Genomic DNA, 20,500 nt, shown 5'->3' on the forward strand with positions numbered 1-20,500 from the left:
TGGCAGGCTCTCGAAAGTCAATCGTGTCACCAATATGGAAATCACTCCTCATGACCAGTCCAAGATGAAGCAATTGTGATTGATTCCAAGGGTATGAGGAGTCCGCTTACTTTCAAGAGAAAATTTCCTTCAATAAAGGGATTTGATTGAATTTCTATGTACCGTTAACATTTTTCTAATAAGTTTGAAAATCCTCCAACTTCATTATGTATTCTAACTAACATTTCACGTCATTTTCATCTCTAGTTTCGTTCGTTCGTCTCGCTTGTTCATAACAAATATATGTCAGTTTTGTTCGGCTCTCCCCCTACTTCTGAATCTTGGCTCCTTCATCTCATGATAACCGGCCGTCTTTCTCCCCAATTGGTGCTCTAAAGTCGTCATCCTTCTTTTTTCCATCACCATCTCCATACATCCAAAATTGCAACCCCAAGAACAAATCGCAGCACATTTGGAACATTCCGCAAAGTTTGAAAGCCCACGGTATCGCACTTGTGGCAGTAAAAAACCAGAACATCTTCATTATATCACCGGCAATCCAGCTGGCCATGACTGAAAAACGGAAACCTTTGCAGGATCGAGATTTGTAGTTTGCAATGATTTGAGGAATTGGGAGGGTTGCTTCTACACCGAGTCCAATGTAGCCAATCGCGTCAGAATAGACGGAATAGAACCATGGAGCTGGAGAGAGAATAAGTTCGCATGCGATGAGAGTTATGAATAGGTAAAGGAGGAATTGCCAGTAACTGTTGATTTTCTCGTTAGCATCATGTAACCCTTTGGTAAGCAACACAGTGAATCAATGCGTACGGTTTTGGGGAACGCCACTGCCAGAAGTTATATGGTCTTGACGCTCCATCCCCTTCTCTGTGCCCAGCAAATGGTATGGCCGCATCTCCTCCTTTCGATGATGGTGATGGTCGATGATCAAGCGCAACCTTCAATAACATAGTTTGCATCGCAATCATAATGAATGACTGTATCAATAAGGAAGTATCGAAATGGGCTCCAGGATAATAGAAAACTCTACAATGAAGATTAGCATCAGTCTCTCGAAGCTCATTGCAGGACAGCGTACCTCAAAAACGATGCTACAAGCATGATCAAAGGGATATCTAAAGAAAATCCCGCACTGGACTTATTCCTATGTATCGAGTATGTCTGATCCGCATACGACGTTATGGGAGATATTATGATAAACATAGGGGCTATATAGCCAGTGATGAATGAAACGAGGCCCATGTTGGCAGTGGTAGTTTTGGCAATTCAAAGCCAGGAATGGCAGACGTGAGGGATTTTATAATAAAAAGTCCATAGACACGAAAAAATGATTGACAATGACAATTGGAAAGAATTGAATTAGATGTTGTGTCAAATCAACAGATTCAACAATAATTAATTTGGAGATAACTTAAGTTAATGAATCCCATTAATTGATGACATAATACCCTTATTTTCCTGCTCGGTACTTGACTTTATCCGGAATCCGATATTCATTGATGCAGTTTCTAGATCGACTTCTCCGATAAGATAACGGATAAAGTCATTCATCCAATGGTTGCGATGGTGACGATGTCAACAAGAGGGGAAATGTTTCATCACCACCACTTCTTTGAAATGAAGATGATCATTTGAAAGATTTGCTACACTTAATTCCATCCTATACTAATAGACAATGTACAGTGTATTCAACACACCTCAAAAGCGCAATGGCGCAACATCATCTAAAGTAACACCTTCCAAAGCAACGCCATCCAAAGCGACACCATCAAGAGCACCGCCATTCAAAGCAACGCCAACAAAGGTTGCCTTGAATGGACTCTTTTCTGATGGCAACTGGCAGTGTGGGTTACCTCAAAACGAAATATCTATTTTTCATTTAGCTAACATAGCGACAGGTAATTGCAACCCCAGACTACCCGCTGTAAGATTCCAAGTGAAGAAAGAAGGAGCAAATAAAGGACGATGGTTCTACACATGTCAAGAACCAAAAGATTCTAGCTGCGGATTCTTTTTATGGGATGATAAAGCCAAAGGAAGAGAGATGGGCGCAGTTCTGAACAATACAAGAACGGAGCCTCATACACCTGAACCGCGCTCACCAGTGACTCCATCAAAAGATGAAAGGACCTTGGAAGGACATGCGATTGCTAGTAATAAATGGCTTGAAGATATTGAGAAGAAGGAAGATGATGAGTTCGGGGCATGGCCTTTAACTCAAGAAGATGAGGAGAAAGTGGTTAAGACTGTTGAGAGAACGGACCCTGGAAGCTTTCCAGAGACTCCAAGAAAGGGGAGGATGGATGGCAAGACAGCAACACCGGGAAGCAAAAGAAAGCGGGGCGAAGGAGAAAGTCATGGTGCCAATATGTATCCTACGCCTACGACAAGAGGTACACGGGACGAAGACATTTTTGGCACTCCTTCTACAAGCCGCAAAAGAATAAATGGTGGGATGCGGGATGGGAATGAACGATCCGTTTTGTTCAGTCCAGCGGAGACACCTTCAACCATGAGATTCAAAGATGCTACGATAGTTCCACCTCCCAAGTTCATGGCTTCTCCTTCAAAAAGCAGCACAGGTGATTCGCCGCAAAACTACGACATGTCGGAAGACATCATGAATCTCCTCAAGGATCAACATATCGACGATGAAGTCTCCGCTCAACTACGTCAAATGTTAGCCAGACACGCGTTAAAAATATCGGGTATCGTGAAAGGTCGGGACATCACACGCGTAGCTCTTCAAACCAAAGATACAAAGATTGCAGAGCTTCAACAGAAGATTGCCCACCTCGAACACAAACATGATATGGATGAAGCAATTATCAAGCGTCTCAGGGCTCAGAACGCTGGCTAAGATTCTTTTGATTTGGGCATGAGGGGAGAAGTGTGCTCCAGGGTTTATCGAGCAAATTAATCCCCTATATCCTCCATTCACATCCTCAATGCAACTATCATTTGACTCGGGAGTCGGCAATTAGCTCTCTACAGCAACCTCTCTAGCACGTCTAATAACCCACACGGCACCTTTATATACGACTCTAAATGCCAAGATCTTAGCAACTCAGCCTCCCTTAATACCCTCATAGACAAAACCCACGGATGGGGATTCTAAATTACCTCGTAGATGCGCCCCATCAATCTACTGCTCTACTACACATATCGCACCACCTTATATATACATCCTTCAATCGTCCAACCCCCAAATCAGCAAGTAGCCCTGCTGATTATTACTACGGGCGAGACTTAAATATACTTAAAACTGAACCTCGAACAACGTGAGCATAGCGATTACTGGAACCCCAGATATTATTCGCAAGAAAGTGCAATGCCGTAGTGTAGTCATACTTGCCTCGGCACGCCACAGTAGGTACCCACGAATGATTCGAATACTAGGCATGGGATTGAATTCTCTCTCCAGTTGAGGGTCGCACAAGAAAAGAGACGGCAATGCGATGCATTCAAACAAGGGCGAAGGACGTAGAGTGACGTTTATCTTATCCAGAAAGTCCCTGACTAGGTGGTTTTCCAGAAAGGGTTGTAAATAGCTCCAAAGGACTTCAGATTTCACATCTAATTCCAATACACCAAGAACAAGCAAAAGAAGAGCCCAATTTTTCAATATTCGCGTGACAACCATTTATCTCAATATCCACCCCTAAACTCCATCGACACTAATAATGCAAGCATACATGCAATGATATCTTAACCCAATTCTAGCCATTTTTTATCCATATGTCCCATTCATATCATCTCATATCGCAACGATCCAATCAGCCGACCCATCTTCTAGCACTCTTAAACATTCTAACCCAAGGACCGAATTCTCCCCACTCCTCTGCACTCTCCTTTGGTATGTAACTACCGACATCTGCCATGATAGTTCTCTCCGGGTGAGGCATCATAGCCAAAACTCTTCCATCCAAACTTCTCACTGCTGCAATACCCTCAGGACTGCCGTTTGGATTGTATGGGTATCTCATTGTTGGTTTGTCAAAGTTATCTGTGTATCTGATTGGGATGAGATTATCCGAGTTCAAAGCTCCCAAATCTGTGTCATTTTTGAACGAAGCTCGACCTTCACCGTGTGAAACGACGATAGGCAAGGAACTACCATTCATACCGTGGAGGAATACAGATGGTTTCTTGGCATTGTCTTGGATCTTTACCATGCTGACTCTGCCTTCGAATTGTTGAGATTGGTTATCGGTGAAGACAGGCCAATGAGAAGTGCCAGGAATAAGTTCAGATATGCGACTAAGCATTTGGCAACCATTACAGACACCCAATGCAAATGTATCAGGGCGTTTGAAGAAGTTCTCAAACTCTGGTCGAGCTTTTTGTTCATGCATAAGAATGGAATTTGCCCATCCACGACCAGCACCCATGACATCACCGTAAGAGAAACCACCACAGGCAGCAATACCAACAAAATTAGCGAGAGAATAGTGTCCAGAAATGATGTCAGTCATGTGTACATCAATAGCATCAAATCCTGCGGCTTTGAAAGCAAATGCCATTTCGGCATGTCCGTTAACTCCTTGTTCACGGAGAATGGCTACGCGAGGTGCCTTAGAGAAGGTGGATGTGATTGATGCCGTCAATGGAAGAATGTTCTCCTTAGGTTCGTAGGTAAGGGTATAGTGGAGACCAGGATCGCGATCATCCTTAATATTCTCAAATTCGACGTCAGCACAATCAACATTGTCTCTGAGACGTTGCATCTGGTAAGATGTCTTGGTCCATTGTTGTTGAAGTTCAGATCTTGACATGTGTAAGATTGGTTTCTGTCCGTAGCGAATGGCGAGTTGTTGTTTCGATGCAGCTGGTACTCGTCCAATCTTTCTGACGAGTCCTGGTGGAGGACCACAAGTAGCAAAACATCTCATAAAGTTAACCTCGTCCGATTTTCGAACTTGGAAAACAGCACCAAGTTCTTCGTTGAACAAAGCTTCGATGACGTGAGATGGGGATGCGCTCTTAGATACTCCATCAAGCATGATCTCAGCGCCACATCGTCCAGCAAACATCATTTCGGCGACGGTAGTCAATAGACCACCATCTGAAATATCGTGATAGGCTAACACAACTCCTGACTCGTGTAATTGTTGTAAAGCATCAAAGTAGTCAATGATGAGATCAGTATCTCTGACATCTGGTGCTTCATCTCCAACTTGACCAAGAGATTGCGCAAGTGCCGATCCACCCATAGCCTTGTGACCTTGAGCAAGATCAACGTACACCAGTGTAGTCTCTCCGACATCTTCAAATCTTCTGAGTGCGGGTGTCCATGTGTTACGGACATTGGCGACTGGTGCAAAGGCTGAAATGACCACAGTCATAGGAGCTGTGACAGTTTTGGAATCTCCACTCTTCTGATCCTTCCACGAGGCTTTCATTGATGTAGAGTCCTTGCCGACAGGGATGCTAACTCCCAACTTAGGGCAGAGATCCATTCCAATTGCTTGAACTGCCTCATACAAAGCTGCACCTTCGCCAGGTTGATTTACTGCGGCCATCCAGTTTGCAGATAAACGAATACGGGGCAAGTTGCCGAGAAGATGTGCTGCACCAATGTTCATTAAACTTTCGGCAACAGCCATTCTAGCCGAAGCTGCACCCGAGATCAAAGCTAACGTAGGCTTTTCACCCATGGCCATAGCCTCACCAGTTTTCAATTTGCCACCAATGTTAAGAGCACTAGCTGTGACAGCTACGTCTGCGACAGGGGTTTGCCATGGTCCGACCATTTGGTCGCGAACGGTCAAACCTCCAACGGAACGATCACCGATAGTAATGAGGAAAGATTTGGAGCCAACAGATGGAAGAGAGAAGACGCGCTCGATGGCCATCCTCAAGAGATCATGATCGGGAATTTGGGGGTATGCTTCTTTCAGAGATTTCTCTGCGTTGAATGGGAGAAGCTGTGGCTTTCTGGACTGCACGATTCTGTCTAATTTCCTATCCTTGGGGAACAATGTAGACATAGGGAGATCGATGGGTGTAGGGTGCTCTGTAGAATCTCGATCAGTTACCACAAGTTTGGCAACTCCATCTTGATCCTTGGGAACAACGGTTCCGACATTGGAGAAGCCACATCGTTCACGTTCTGTAAATGGTTAGTATAAGTTTACTACATTTTGAGACTAAACTTACTGGCAATGCTGGTAAATCTACCAAGATCTTCCTTGTTGACAATCAAGACGTAACGTTCTTGAGCTTCGCAGCACCAGATTTGTAAAGGACTCATACTGCCGTCCGCACTCTCGACATTTCTAAGCTCGAATTTACCACCATATCCAGCATCCTTAACAAGCTCCGGTAAAGCGTTGGATAATCCACCGGCTCCGACATCATGGATGAACGCAATAGGATTCTCATCCTTCAAGGCTCTGCAGTGATCAATAACCATCTGTGCTCTTCTTTCCATTTCTGGATTTCCTCGTTGAACACTGTCGAAGTCAAGCTCAACTGAGCTTTCTCCCGCAGATGTGTTACTTGAGGCTGCACCTCCACCAAGACCAATCAGCATTGCTGGGCCACCAAGAACAATTACATGAGCTTCTGGTTTGACATCATCACCATTCTTGATAGCATGTTCTGGTCTAACAGTACCGAGTCCACCAGCGATCATGATAGGCTTATGGTATCCCCGGAACTCGTCCGTTGAGGCATCTGCATCTGTAAGGAGAGTACGGAAGGTTCCAGCAAGACATGGTCTACCAAACTCGTTGTTGAACCTGGCACTACCAATTGGTGCTTCTAACATAATGTCCAAACTGCTGGCATAATGTGCTGGCTTGCCAACATCCATTTCCCATGGTTGCTTATGTCCTGGAATCAAAAGGTCTGAAACCCAGAATCCGCAAAGACCAGCTTTGGGGCTGGATCCTCTACCCACGGCACCTTCATCTCTGATTTCTCCACCCGAACCGGTTGCTGCTCCTGGGAAAGGTGAGATTGCTGTGGGATGGTTATGAGTCTCCACCTTCGCTAGGATGTGCACAACCTCGGGAGTCTGTTTCCAACTACCAGTAGAGTATTCGGGGGCCCAATGACTAGCCATCTCTCCTTGTAAAACGGCAGCATTGTCGCTGTAAGCTGACACGGTGAAATCTGGATTTTTCTTGTGGGTGTTTCGAATCATTCCAAATAAACTCATATCCATACCCCTGCCATCGATTGTCCAGTTCGCATTGAATTGCTTATGTCTACAATGCTCAGAGTTGACCTGCGCAAACATAAACAATTCGACATCGGTAGGTGATCTGCCATGTTGGGTATATTTTTCGACAAGGTATTCCATCTCTGGAGTATCTAGAGCGAGACCACGCTTTACGTTGTATGCTTTCAAAACCTCGATTGGTGTTGAACCCTCTACCCAAAGATCAACAACTTCCAAGGGAATTGGCTCTCCTTCTTCGAAGATTTTGTGCACATCTGGTTCTTCGGCACCGATGTTCTCGGTCATGCGATCGTAAAGGATATCTTTGAATGGTAAATCCTCCCTCTTGAGAATTAGGAAATCAGTAATTGGTTTGAGCATCCAGATAGAAATGAATCTCCAAATAATTCTCCACATCAGGGAATTTGTACCGATATGAAATCACTGGTGCTCACCTCTGCCTCAGATGGTTCCGCGAATTTTATCAAAATAGCCCGACCTCTTTCAATTCTTTGAACTTGGGATTCGAGACCGCAGACATGTGCGATATTTGTAGCCTTGGAACTCCATGGAGAAAGATTTCTTGGAGTAACGTCTAGTGAATTGGAGAGTTAGTGTTTGCCTACACTGCACTGCAGTATGCAAAAGGTAACGAGGGGCTATGGCGTGCGCGCATTGAAACCCTCAATAACCACTTTTCAATGCCCAGAATTGTGTCAGACATTGAATAAGTGACGACTTACAATAAATCTTGCTTCCCAGCTTAGCCTCCAAATCCACTCCTGAGACTGGAAGTAATTGTTTAATCTTGGCTTCAGTTTCTGGATCCGAGTGTCTCAAATGTGTATAATGAATCCAAACACCCGTAAGTTCTACCTCCACTTGATAAAGATCATTGATTCTAGCCGCGAGCTTTGTCGCCTCAGCTGGAGTGAAGCAAGAATCTCCAGGCAATTTAAGGTATTCCATCCTGTCTCTGCCTGTTGTGCGATGAAGCACAACTCGAGAATTGTTCGAATTTTCAATATATAATTCTGAGGGAATGGCGGGGTTAGAGATGAAAGAGGAAACAAAAAAATTATTTAAATTTCCCCGCGCCGGTGAAGTGAGTGCGACTCATATACGGGTGAATGTCGGATGATCTAAGATCTTACAACGCCCCAACCTCTTTTAAAGAATGTGGAATCATTTTAATATCATAATATGCTAGCATACTCAACCTCTTATTTTATTTAGCTCTTCAACATAGCCGTCAAGATATTGCTAGCGTTAGAAGATATGTAATTAGCATGAGCGGTATAATACTGATAGTTGATATACAATAAAATCATCATGAATTCATTCCACAGAGTCTACTGTAGTTAGATATGAATATCTTCATATCATAGCATTCTGAAACATTATCTTATCAACACGTGATATCAAAATACCCCACCACCAACCGCCCGAGCCATCCACGCCATCCATCTCCTCCAAAAAGAAGAAATGTCTTCCAACAACATCATCTAAAACCAATTCAAAAAATGCAAAAGGTAAGTCTCTCAGGCGTGAGTCGAACACGCGACATCCAGATTTAAATATACAATTACAGTCTGACGTCATAAACCAACTAGACGACCGAGAGTGATAATCGAGTGAACTCAATCAGGTCGGGGTACCACTGAACCATGAATGATTTAGTGATTGTTGGAGAACAGATCACTGTTTGGTAATATATCCTTACTACCACACACTCACAAGCATAGCGGAAGACACTTATACATTGGATTTCACAAAACTTTTATATGACGTATTATTGATTATATGTATTTCATTTTGTGAAACCTAGAAACTCATTTATATATAGTTATATATATCTTTTATTAATTTAATTATATAAAGAAATGAGAAAAAAATCGAAAAATCGAATTAAATAGAAAATATTAAAAAATGATCACAAAATGAATTTTAATTTAAAATTTCATAATAATAAATATAATAATAATAATATATTGAAAGATTAAGTAAAAGAGATCTCTATATGTTACGACGGCATCCAACACACCGCGTCACATGACATAAATCGCACGTGATGGAGCGTCAAGGAGCTTCAGCGCTCCTGGAGCGCGTTGCGATCCTTAACGATCCAACATATCGGAGAGGTCCCAGGGACCAGGACAAAGCACGAAGGTCTATATAAAGAATGGGATTTCATTACAATGTAGAGCTTCGTGCTCAAGAACAATCATTAGTTTCATTACTATAGTTACGAGAATTGCAACCAGTTACCAACCTTATTGAATTCCTACTTGAAGTCTAGTCTAAACCACCTCGAGAGATCTCTAGACACTTCCACGTGACCCTAGAGGCAGCTCCCGTAACACTATATTAACTACAAACATACTTTTATTTAAATATTTTAAATACTAGTATTTTATATACTACCGGCCACTAATATTATATGAAATACTATCGATTAGTTTTTAATTCGACTATTAAACACTACCTAAAGCTATATAACTAAATATTAAAAAGTAAAATTATTAAAATATTTCAAATTATCAAAAAATTCCAATGGTTTCTGTTGGTTCGAGAAAGATACGGAAGACGTAGCACCTATAGTATTCATAAATCCTAAATATCTATATTATATCCTATCTAAAGAGCTAGCTAAATACAGGAAGTTGTAGATCTTATATAGCCACTACAAAAGGAACTAGTCTCTTCTGCTTTCGCTTGAGGCTACTATATCCCGCATTCGCTAAAGACTGCAATACAGTAGCTAATGAATTGAAGCTATTCACTAGATCCTAATGATCAGTGTTCATACAGTTTCGCTTGACAGCATCTGCGTAAACTCTCTTCTCCCCCCCAGGAATCGAATCGAATATACAGATTTCCAGAGAATTTTCTATTCGATGGAGCGACATCTCTCATGCTCCCAAATCTTTCACAATCGAAACGATTCTATTAGCTCCTTTTCGTTCGGGGAAAATTCTCTCAAGTGGACAGCGTAGGAGAGATATGCAATTGTACAAGTCCCTTTTCTCTCCACCTCACAATACCAAAAAGGATGAAGTTGGATGTTCGTACTGAGACAGAAAAACAAATACAATGGAAGAATGATCGACTCTCGTCTAGTGCTCTACACCTATTAAGCGAGTGATTGAATGTCTTAGATGGTATACCTATGTACCTAGATGTATCGATAGACGACAGACGATAGACAAGACAATACTTAATGTCTTAAACACACATACCTAGTAGTGTTTAGAGCCCAAAAACTCTTCTAACAAAAGCGATTCAGGGTTCCCGCACAATACACTGCACCACTTGAAATCACTTCTGTCATTGAGAATCATATTTATATTGCATATCGACTTTTCATAATATCATCTAGCAAACTAAAATACCTCATCTCATCTCATCCCTCTCATTTCCCAACTCAAAACACGCTCTACCTCATCCCTCCATTCATTTACCAACCTCACCGAATAATCAGACGCTCATTTTCGGATATTCGCAGAACACAAACCACTCCATATGGATCACAATGACGCAAGGCTCAAAATGTCATATACGGACTGAATAACTTAGTACTCAGCCTCACCCTCTTCAGCATCGAAGCTGTCAGCAGCAACCTCTTCGTAATCCTTCTCCAATGCTGCCAAATCTTCTCTTGCTTCACTGAACTCTCCTTCTTCCATACCCTCACCAACGTACCAATGCACAAAAGCACGCTTGCTGTACATAAGATCGAACTTGTGATCCAATCTTGACCAGGCCTCAGCAATAGCGGTGGTGTTCGACAACATACTGACGGAACGATCGACTGAGGCGAGGGCCCCGTCGTTTGGTGCGGTAGATGGAACGGACATAGGCTTTTGGTAGTTGATGCCGAGCTTGAAACCAGTTGGGCACCATTCGACGAGGTTGAAGGATGTCTTGGCCTTGAGGGAAGCGACAGCGGCGTTGCAGTCACGGGGAACGACATCACCACGGTAAAGGAGGGCAACAGCCATGTATTTTCCGTTGCGGGGATCGCAGACAACCATTTGGTTGTTTGGCTCGAAACATCTAAATGAAGTTAGTATAATATATCAATACTAAAATGGGGAAAACTTACTGGAGGGTTAATTCTTGAGTCTTGAAGCTCTCGTGGGAACTTCTAGCAGCAGAGATGACTGGAGCGTAACTGATCAATGGGTAATGAATTCTTGGGTAAGGAACCAAGTTAGTTTGGAACTCATTGAGATCGACGTTCAAAGCACCATCGAAACGAAGTGACGAAGTGATGGAGCTGACAACTTGAGCAATCAATCTGTTGAGATGCTCGAAAGACGGACGAGGGATGTCCAAGTTGCGACGGCAGATATCGTAAACAGCCTCGTTATCAACCAAGAAGGTACAGTCGGAGTTTTCGATGGTGCTGTGGGTGCTGAGAACAGCGTTATATGGCTCAACAACAGCGGTAGAAACTCTTGGAGCTGGGTAAACTGCGAATTCGAGCTTAGATTTCTTGCCGTAATCGGTGGAGAGACGCTCAAGCAAGAGAGATCCGAAACCAGAACCGGTTCCACCACCGAAAGAGTGGAAGATCAAGAAACCTTGGAGGGAAGAGCAGTTATCCTGGGGGTAGAAGATTAGTAACGCCCACCAAGAGACACATACAGTATTCCCTTACCAGAACGCGACGAATCTTGTCCAAAGTACCATCCAAGATCTCCTTTCCAATTGTGTAGTGACCACGAGCGTAGTTGTTGGCAGCATCCTCCTTTCCACTGATCAAAAGTTCGGGATGGAAGAGGGATCTGTAATCACCAGTTCGGATTTCGTCGATTGGAGATGGGTCGAGATCGACGAAGATGGATCGAGGTACATATTTACCATTGCCGGTTTCAGTGAAGACTGTATCGAGCTCACCAGATTCGTGGACGGCCTTTGCCTCGGGATCAGGACGACCATCTTGTAAGAGACCATGCTCAAGCAGATATCTGAAAAAGAGGGAAATTAGTATACAACCGAGTGTACTCGAGGTGTCTAATCAACTTACAACTCCCAAGCACTGTTACCAAGCTGAGTACCAGCTTGACCGATATGAAGGTGAAGAATCTATAATAGATGAATTGTCAATTACCAATCACATCATTGCGACGCAAAAACATTGAATCAATAAGCAGAGAAGAGATACACTACTCGAGGGAAGTAGTGTAGCTGTGTGGTTTCCAATAAGAATTGATTTGTATATTTACCTCTCCGCGAGTCATCTTGAATTATCCTTTTCTCGAAGTAAATGGGAATGTCAATGGCAGAGAAGGAGGGAAGAGATTAATCAGTTGAAGGCGTCGACGTCGTTGAGCTTTGGCAAAAGATGTTCGTTCCCTTTGCGCGATCTCAGCAATACTGGGTATTCTTTGGGGGGGAAAGAGTGGATTTGCTGGCAAGTGTTCAAATTCGAATTTCGCAAAGTCCTCTTTGGTTGATTTTGAATGTGGGGGATGTCTGTATAGGGAGATAACGCGGCGGTGTAATAAGTAGAGTTTCAGGGGTTAAAACGATGATGAACCTTAGAATTTTGGCATTGAGACACACGCTAGACCCAATTTGTCTTATTTTACAATGGGTTTATATCACGTGTTGTATGTGTTGCCGATGAATGATGAAATGTTATCAATATCAAATGTCATGCGTTCTCGTTGGAACAATGCAATACAATGCCAATGTGGAATACATGTACCCGAGTATCATCACGAAGAATACATAAGTAGGTTCTAGACGACTTTAGTTCGGGGGGAAGAGAATCATTGAAGACTCTCTCTTCTCTATCATCTCTCTATATACATACCAATACCACCATCAGATTTCCAATATAAAACATAAAACCACCTCGACTCTCCCTTTCTCCCTGTCTCTCTTCCTGCCTTCCTATCCACCGACCGACCTACCTACACTCCCTCATCACTCAAAGCCATTGCTATCTACCAGGGAGTCTACTGTGCCGCAAATTGGATTTTCCAGTCCAATCCTAATCAACAAACATTAATATTAAGATCTGACGGACGTATAGTAACCTCATATGGCCTTGATCATCCCACTCATCGAATCCATTCTTGGGAGTGTCAGGGTGGGATAAATATCATTTACATCCAAATCATCTTCACCCCAAAGCTCAATTATACATCAATCAGAAGTCTTCCCAATCCAGCTCAATTCACAAAATTGATGGATACAATTCCCGAAAACACGTCAATAAGTAGTCATCATCAATACTGTTGCAAATTTATCTCATTAATTTTGAAGAATACAAGCATACGAAAGAGCCCATGTCCGTAATTTAATATACATCAAAGAAGGTAACCAGCAAAAAGGACTCTCGATTGAATAATGCAAGCTTTCAAAAATACAAAGCAACTGTTTCCTGCACAACATGTGTTTTAACGCCAAAAAGAAAGTTTGAAAAAGCAAACGCAAACTGCTACTTTCCATTACCAAATTTTCTCCGATGTCCCCAATCAGATTCTTCATGGTATTCATTTACCATGAGCACCAGATATCAATTTTCTTTCTATCACTTTTAATCACCCCAATTCCTTTCCTCGAATTTAATAATTTAATTCTCCGGATCCAGCTCCAGCAACAGCGTCAAGATCCTCATAAGATTTTAAGCTTCTACCGGCTGTTGCTTCCCGAGGTCCGGTAGTTGTACCACCCGGTGCTACTCCATCACCCCATCGGTGATTGGCATTAGCTCCCGCAAAACGGTGTGCTCCTCCACGACCGCCACGGTCACCACCAGTAAGAGGGCTTAATCTACCAGCATTGGGATCCCCACGGTTTTGATGATTCTGATTGGGTCGACGATCATAAGGGCCAGTTCGATTATTTGTTTGATATCGACCAGCACCTCTTCTGATGGGACCAGGACCACGGTTATCCGAGCCACTAACCCAACCCATGGGTGATTGGACAGCATGTCCGGCAAGGAATGGTGGGAAACCGGTAGAAGGTGTGAAGCCTGTCATAGGATTGATTCCATTCATGCCAAAGTTTTGAAGATTGAAGCCTCGTGGAGTACCAGCTGGCATATGGCCATTGGCTGGAGGGAAATGCCCGTTACTGTTGGCATCTGATCTCGATGGAGCGATGTGTGCAGGATCAAGAACATAGGTATTGACCAGATCAAACTACACGTGAATGAGCTTAGGTCGTTGGGAAAGGGTAGAAATAGTAACTTACATCAGACTTAATGCTTTCTAGCCACTCAGGATGTCTCTTTTCGACGTGTTTCTTCCAAAAGTGCTCCTCCTTGAACAATTTGGTACATTCTGGAACTCTGCATCTGAATTTGTGGTCATCTTCTTGCTTGACGAATTTAACCAATTCTTCCTTCAGAGCCTCTTCGGTTGGCTTTCCACCCAATTTTCGCACATCCACATTATCTGGATCCAGAATTTGCATAATCTTATCCTCAAACGTTCTGACCCAATTGAAAGCGCGTTGAAGTTGTTGTTCTGCCTTGGAAATATTGTTTCGTGGATTGATTTTGCGCTCACCATCCGGAGAGGAGGGATCCACATCCATCTTGTCCTCAACCTTGACCTTTCCAGGGAATACATCTCCCAATGCACTAGCGCGAGCTGCTGCTTTAGCCGATGTGGTAAGAGTATTACGTGGTCGTCTAAGATGTCCTCCAGGACACTTTCGAGTAAGTTCATGAATTGAGTCACTCTCAAATACACAGAAGAAACAAAAGTTGAAGACACGTCTTAGATACTCAACCATGAGATCAAGCTGCTTCTTCTTGACGAGAAGTTCCTCGTCGTCAACATCCTCGAAATCGAAAGCGCCTTCCTCTTCTTCCTCCCCTTCCTCCATCTCCTCGAAATCTTCACCTTCATCCATTGCCTCGTCAAGACCAAGACCATTCTTAGATGCCTTGCTTTTCTTTGGAGTAGGGGCTGTCACTGGTGGTTGGAGACGGCCTTGATTCTTTAGATCATCTACTTTCTCCTCGATCTTCAAGACAGCATTGAAGTCTGAACCGAAATCTTCTTCAAATTTGCTGACGAGGCGAGTGGCTAAATCAAGGTCTTTTTCGATACGTTCGGGGGCGGAGAATAGATCCCACAGCGCTTTCTTACGTGGGAGATTGGGTGGGACATGGACACCGACATGGCATGTGAAATCCCCCCTGACTTCATCCTTGACGGTCTTTCCATTGATGGCCTCGAGTGCCTTCTGGGCAGTAGTGAGTGGGACTGCTGGTTCAGCAGTGACATCCCCCTCCTCATCATCTTTGATTTCAGGTCGATCAAGAACGGGAACCGAATCAGGGGCAGGGTGAAGCATAACCCAGCCAATTCTATGGTAACGTTTGCTTGGGTTTGGATCACTCAAACTAAGCCACTTGAAGCCGCCTTCATCCTCGCCCAAATGCTCCTTACAAAAAGATTCCAGGTTCGAACGGCTAACATGTGGCGCAATCGTCTTGATGAGTAATGTGGGTTGGAAAGCGTTCTCGTCTCGGATATCACCACCTCTAGAGGGAACCAAGTCACCAACACCCAGAACCTCGTTGGCCGCGGTTGTTTCTCCCTCTTCTTTTTCAACAACTCCACCCGTTCCGTTACTTTCGCTCTTTGGAATGCCTTCTAAAGAGTACTCATCAAAAGTTCCGGATTCGAGGTCTTGTTCCCATTGACTATAGTTGCCGCGGCGGAACTCGTTGACTTGTAGGCGTAACGCGTCTCGCATCTCCGGTACATATCTTTCCATGAACCATTGTTCACCTTTGTGCTCCTGCACAAATGTGCGTGCCATCCTGGCTTGGAGCTCTTCTTTGTACGCGTCATAAGCAACTTGGATGCGTGCCTTTTCGGTATCGCGGTCTTCTTCGCGAGGTCTGAAAATTTCACCACGCTTGTGACATCTAATACGCTCCTTTTCTTCCTTGATCTTTTCGTTTGTACGCCACCATTCTCCATAGTATGAGAAGCCTACTTGAAAAGGTAGGATGACTGGGTCCGCAAGTGGGTTGACAGTAATTGGAGGAGGGGGACCTGAATCTTGACCAGGAACCCATCGATCAATATTGGCTGGAGCGGGTGAAGCCACTCGTCTTCGGTCCTCGCGGTCCCTCGATCTGTAATCGTGTTCTCTTTCTCTTCCTCTACCAACAGGTTCATAACGGTCTACAGGAGATCTAGAGCGGTCGCGGTCGCGTGTGTTTCGACGCTGCCTATCACCACCGACTAAAGAAAAAACTACGTAAGCATGAGAGCAAATAAAATATGGATATCAACTTATGAGGGTATCGTTCTGGAGCGGATACATTGTAACAACGAAGGACTGAAAGGTGAAACCATAGAGATAAGGAAAACAATGCGACATACCAGGAGATCTACCACGGTGAAATGATTCACGGTCGCGGTCAGGTCTGGTACCTCTAAATCCCTCGTCGCGTTCAATCTTAACACTTCTGAAGCCATCATCACGTCCAGCCCAATTTGTTCTTTCAGTTGGTGAGCGAGCGAGTGGTGGCTCTCTGCTGTAACTTCCGTAGCCGTCCATGATGTAATTGGTACCGTGCAAAATTACTCCTCCTTTGGCTTTCTTTCGATATTCAGGCAATGGACCAGTCGGGCGTTCTGGTAGGACCGTTTCGTTATTAGAAACCCTTTTGACGAAATCGATGTAGGTAATCGGTTCTTGTCGATTGCGATTGTCAAGTGACACCTGGTGATTGTCGGGAGGAGGTGTTGACAACGAAGCTACTGCTGTTTGATAACATGATTGCCCGTTAGAGGATTGTTCCAAAATGTAATAGAATCAACAAGTGTATGTTTGAATTGGGGAAGTAAAAATGCGATATCAACAGGGAGACAAGAGGCAGAATAGGCAGAGTAGAGAAAAGAGGATTATAAAAAAGTTCAGTGCCTATAGATGGCAAGGTAAAAAAAAACACGACGACAACTTGTTGTTGTTGATGGATATGCGATCTCTGAATTGAATTTGATGTGATGTGATGTGATGTGATACGATATTATCAACTTGATTTGGTTTCAAGATGGATTTTGAATGAATCGATCAAGAAGAAGAAGAAGAAGAAAAGCAATTGCTATGTATGTTATCGCAATGATAATAATGGGGGTAGAAAAAGGATTCTAGGTGCGATGGTGTTGTTGTGTTGTGTTGTGTGTTTTTTTTTTCTTTTTTCTTTCATTTTCTTTTGGGAGGGAGACCAGAGTGTGTAAGAAGAATAGAAGAATAGAAGAATAGGACTGACGAACAAGATTCAGATATGATCAACTGTTGTTTTGAAGAAAGCTCCTCTACCAAGTCAATATTGGATAGATGGTGTTGTTGATTAATTAATGAGGTCGGAGGATTGGAAGCTCTCGCGCTTCTCGACATGGCTTATTACCTACTTTACCTAGTACATAGGTGGTGTTGATCAGAAACTTTACCTAAAGAGTGATTAGGGTAGGTAGCACAGTCCAACTTTGAAGGAGACTAGGGAGCATCGCACCTGCGGAAAGTGGATCGGTAAGGATGACAGATATGGGATGGTCTGTCTCGGCAAAGCACGTGATGCTGCAGTGAAAGCTCATGATTGGCTCTCTGTGCCCAAATATGTGGACATGGTCGTAATGGGTGAGAAGCTTATGAAGTTATGAGTAATACTCCAACCAATCATACGACGGTCTCCATCTCACATCAACAATGTATCTATCACATTCCAGCCAATCATTAAAAAGGGCTCCCGAGTGCAGCAAGGATTTCCAGCAAGGTACAATCAAGAGCCAATCAAATCCACCCAATTCCCATCAATTCCCGAACTCAGCCAAATGCAGTTCTCCATATCGAGATCTACAGAGTAGTACGAAGTAATAGTATAGAGTCACGAGCTGCGAGCACAAGTATTAATAATTGAAGCTCTCACTCAAGCTAGATACTGGTATTAGGTAGATAGTAGGTAATAGGTAGTAGGTAGTAGATAGTAGGTAGTAGGTAGTAAGTAATAAATAGTAAATAGTAAATAATAGATAGTAAATAGTAAATAATAAATAGTAAATAGTAAATAATAAGTAGTAAGTAGTAAATAGTAGGTAGTAGGTAGTAAATAATAGGTATTAAATAGTAAATAGTAGATAGTAGATAATAAATATTAGGTACCCAGGTTCGAGTCAGGTAGGGAGGGAGGAGGGAGTGCTCTAGATCCTAGATCCATCATACAAATGATTGTTACCATATTGAAGCATACAAGAAAGAGGAGAGATCATGATTAAGTAGATGGGCATATACAAAGCATTCATACGCAGTAATCAACTCATAATCCCTCCATACAATCATATATCAATTTCCCCTTCCCCTTCCCATTCCTCTCCCATACCAACCGAGGTTCCTCAACTTTCTCACTCCACATACTTACTTTTACTGCTTTCGCATAAACAAGAACAGTACGTCATTGAGGGGATGAACTGACTTCTCCACCAGAGAAGGACATAAAGACAACATCAACTCAACTAATACTCAACTAATACTCAACGTCCACTCAACTGATACTCAAACCCCTTTCACCCCGTCATCAACAGCTTCATCATCAATCAAAACTTCAATCAATTCATCCATCATGACGACCTTCATTCCCAGCTTAACGCTGCCAGCAGCCATATTTGCCAATCCAAGTGCTTCGGTTCTCTTACCCGTTACTCTTGGATCTGCTATTGGTTTCGCAGTTCGACGTACGTATTAATCTTTTACCATTCCATTGCTGATTCATCTACGACGAGATCATACATTATGAATCTCTATTCTTCTTATATCCTCAACAAGATGCTCTACAACAGGAAGCAAGCCACCACCTCAACAAACCACTAACACCCCTCCAGCAAAAGAAACTCAAAAGACCTACATGGCACTCAAACAACCCCCATTCCGTCCACCTCCCTATGTCTTCGGTCCCGCCTGGACTCTCCTCTACGGTCTCATGGGATACTCTGCCTACCGCGCCTACTCTACCGGATTATCTCCTCTGGCATCTGCTGAAAAACATCTTCTTTTCAAACAAGGTGCTACACTGTATACTATTCAGTAAGTGCACTACTTCCCAACTCTCAATTCCCAATCCTCAATTCCCAATCATCCCCCCAAACCCCCACTAACTCCCCTCCCCCCCCCTCTCAGACTCGGCCTCAACCTAATCTGGATGCCCCTCTTCTTCTCCCTCAAACGCCCCATCCTCGCCACCGTCGACATTGTCGCCCTCACCGGAACTGTCTCCTACCTCACCTACATCTGGGGCCAAGTCGACACCGTTGCCGCCTGGGCCCTCGCTCCCTACGTCGGTTGGCTCGGATTCGCTACCTATCTCAGCGCCGGAGCCGGCTATCTAAACGATTGGAACTTCAGCGACAAGGAAGTGGAGAAGAGTCCCAAGGGAAAGGGAACCAAGTATGTGGATGAGAAGGAAGAGTAGGAGACACAAGGAAGCCGAGGATCAGTGTGCACAAAGTACGCGTGAAAATTCATACGCGTGTGCAAATCCACAATCCTTCATCTTCTCGAGGATTCATCATCTTATGAACGAATAACCAATTCCCAGTCTATGATTCCACGCAAATTTTCGCGCTGTCCTGAATTAATCGTCTTCAGATAACAATATACCATAGCTTTTAATCATGAATGAATTACTTATTTTCGACTACAATTTGAGTACTGTTATATCTACAATATCATATCCCCACCCAATGCTCCGCAAAGTCCTCTAAGCTGTTGAATACACACGAGTACAAACGGGTGTGACAATCCACTCTCAGGAACATCACGGGAAAATAAGTAGCCTCTTAACCAGAAATGACATCTCACACCCTCCCACTCCCCTACCTACTTATTAGGTATCTATACTCTCTATCTGTGACAATGACAATCTTAATCGCCATCTATACATACCTGCATCCACGTGTACTTCATCGCGCGACCATCTGTAGGTAGGTATATCCATACATTTCCCACCAGATACATGCATACATTCAGAATCGATACGTATACTGGTTCTATCTAGCATTTACAATACATCTGGTACCTATATACCTAAGTAGGTACCTGTTATTGGTCTGAGACCCGTGGACGATAGAATCGAGAATGCCAGTTTTGGGATTTGTATATATATATCTAGAACTCCCATGCATAGACATCTGCTATATCTATCACCTAGAGCACATACACACCAAACCAAGCCAAACACACACAAGAACTCCAATCTAAACAAAGCAAAACACTTTATTCTCAAACCAAGTTGTAAAATTCTAAATTCTATAATCCCACATTACTCCATGCTATCTCATCCAGTCC

At 43.4% G+C, this 20,500-nt stretch overlaps 6 protein-coding genes across 6 annotated transcripts; 2 read left to right on the forward strand and 4 right to left on the reverse strand.

Moving 5' to 3' along the window:
- Positions 1-32: 32 nt before the first annotated feature.
- EAF01_008199 (uncharacterized protein) lies at positions 33-1,377 on the reverse strand. The gene is made up of 3 exons (XM_038916455.1): positions 1,079-1,377; positions 811-1,026; positions 33-746 (listed from the first exon to the last, which is right to left on the reverse strand). Exons 1-3 carry the CDS (start codon positions 1,240-1,242, stop codon positions 335-337), a joined length of 792 nt encoding a protein of 263 aa, XP_038767817.1. The 5' UTR covers positions 1,243-1,377; the 3' UTR covers positions 33-334.
- Positions 1,378-1,675: 298 nt separating this feature from the next.
- Positions 1,676-2,860, forward strand: EAF01_008200 (uncharacterized protein; the record flags this gene model as incomplete). The annotated part of the gene is made up of 2 exons (XM_038916456.1): positions 1,676-1,844; positions 1,899-2,860. The coding sequence occupies 2 exons, from the start codon at positions 1,676-1,678 to the stop codon at positions 2,858-2,860; spliced, it is 1,131 nt and encodes a 376-aa protein (XP_038767818.1).
- A 916-nt stretch (positions 2,861-3,776) lies between these two features.
- EAF01_008201 (uncharacterized protein) lies at positions 3,777-8,137 on the reverse strand (the record flags this gene model as incomplete). Its single annotated transcript, XM_038916457.1, has 4 exons — positions 3,777-6,112; positions 6,160-7,513; positions 7,624-7,763; positions 7,912-8,137. 4 exons carry the CDS (start codon positions 8,135-8,137, stop codon positions 3,777-3,779), a joined length of 4,056 nt encoding a protein of 1,351 aa, XP_038767819.1.
- Positions 8,138-10,740: 2,603 nt separating this feature from the next.
- Positions 10,741-12,414, reverse strand: EAF01_008202 (uncharacterized protein; the record flags this gene model as incomplete). The annotated part of the gene is made up of 5 exons (XM_038916458.1): positions 10,741-11,224; positions 11,274-11,776; positions 11,832-12,141; positions 12,201-12,259; positions 12,400-12,414. 5 exons carry the CDS (start codon positions 12,412-12,414, stop codon positions 10,741-10,743), a joined length of 1,371 nt encoding a protein of 456 aa, XP_038767820.1.
- A 1,002-nt stretch (positions 12,415-13,416) lies between these two features.
- On the reverse strand, positions 13,417-17,560 carry EAF01_008203 (uncharacterized protein; the record flags this gene model as incomplete). Its single annotated transcript, XM_038916459.1, has 4 exons — positions 13,417-14,331; positions 14,384-16,398; positions 16,540-16,923; positions 17,437-17,560. 4 exons carry the CDS (start codon positions 17,558-17,560, stop codon positions 13,750-13,752), a joined length of 3,105 nt encoding a protein of 1,034 aa, XP_038767821.1. The 3' UTR covers positions 13,417-13,749.
- A 1,219-nt stretch (positions 17,561-18,779) lies between these two features.
- On the forward strand, positions 18,780-19,625 carry EAF01_008204 (uncharacterized protein; the record flags this gene model as incomplete). Its single annotated transcript, XM_038916460.1, has 3 exons — positions 18,780-18,891; positions 19,039-19,240; positions 19,334-19,625. The coding sequence occupies 3 exons, from the start codon at positions 18,780-18,782 to the stop codon at positions 19,623-19,625; spliced, it is 606 nt and encodes a 201-aa protein (XP_038767822.1).
- Between the last annotated feature and the right edge of the window lie 875 nt (positions 19,626-20,500).

Source organism: Botrytis porri (assembly GCF_014898465.1).
Source record: "Botrytis porri strain MUCL 3234 chromosome Unknown BPOR_011, whole genome shotgun sequence".
In the NCBI taxonomy this organism is placed as follows: domain Eukaryota; kingdom Fungi; phylum Ascomycota; class Leotiomycetes; order Helotiales; family Sclerotiniaceae; genus Botrytis; species Botrytis porri.

Excerpts from the sequence above, each read along its gene's own strand:
- EAF01_008199 (XM_038916455.1), bottom strand. The coding sequence starts at position 1,242 with ATGGGCCTCGTTTCATTCATCACTGGCTATATAGCCCCTATGTTTATC. Across the intron at positions 1,027-1,078 it reads CTTGTAGCATCGTTTTTGAG|AGTTTTCTATTATCCTGGAG; the intron begins GTACGCTGTCCT and ends TCTTCATTGTAG. Across the intron at positions 747-810 it reads CAGTGGCGTTCCCCAAAACC|TTACTGGCAATTCCTCCTTT; the intron begins GTACGCATTGAT and ends GAAAATCAACAG.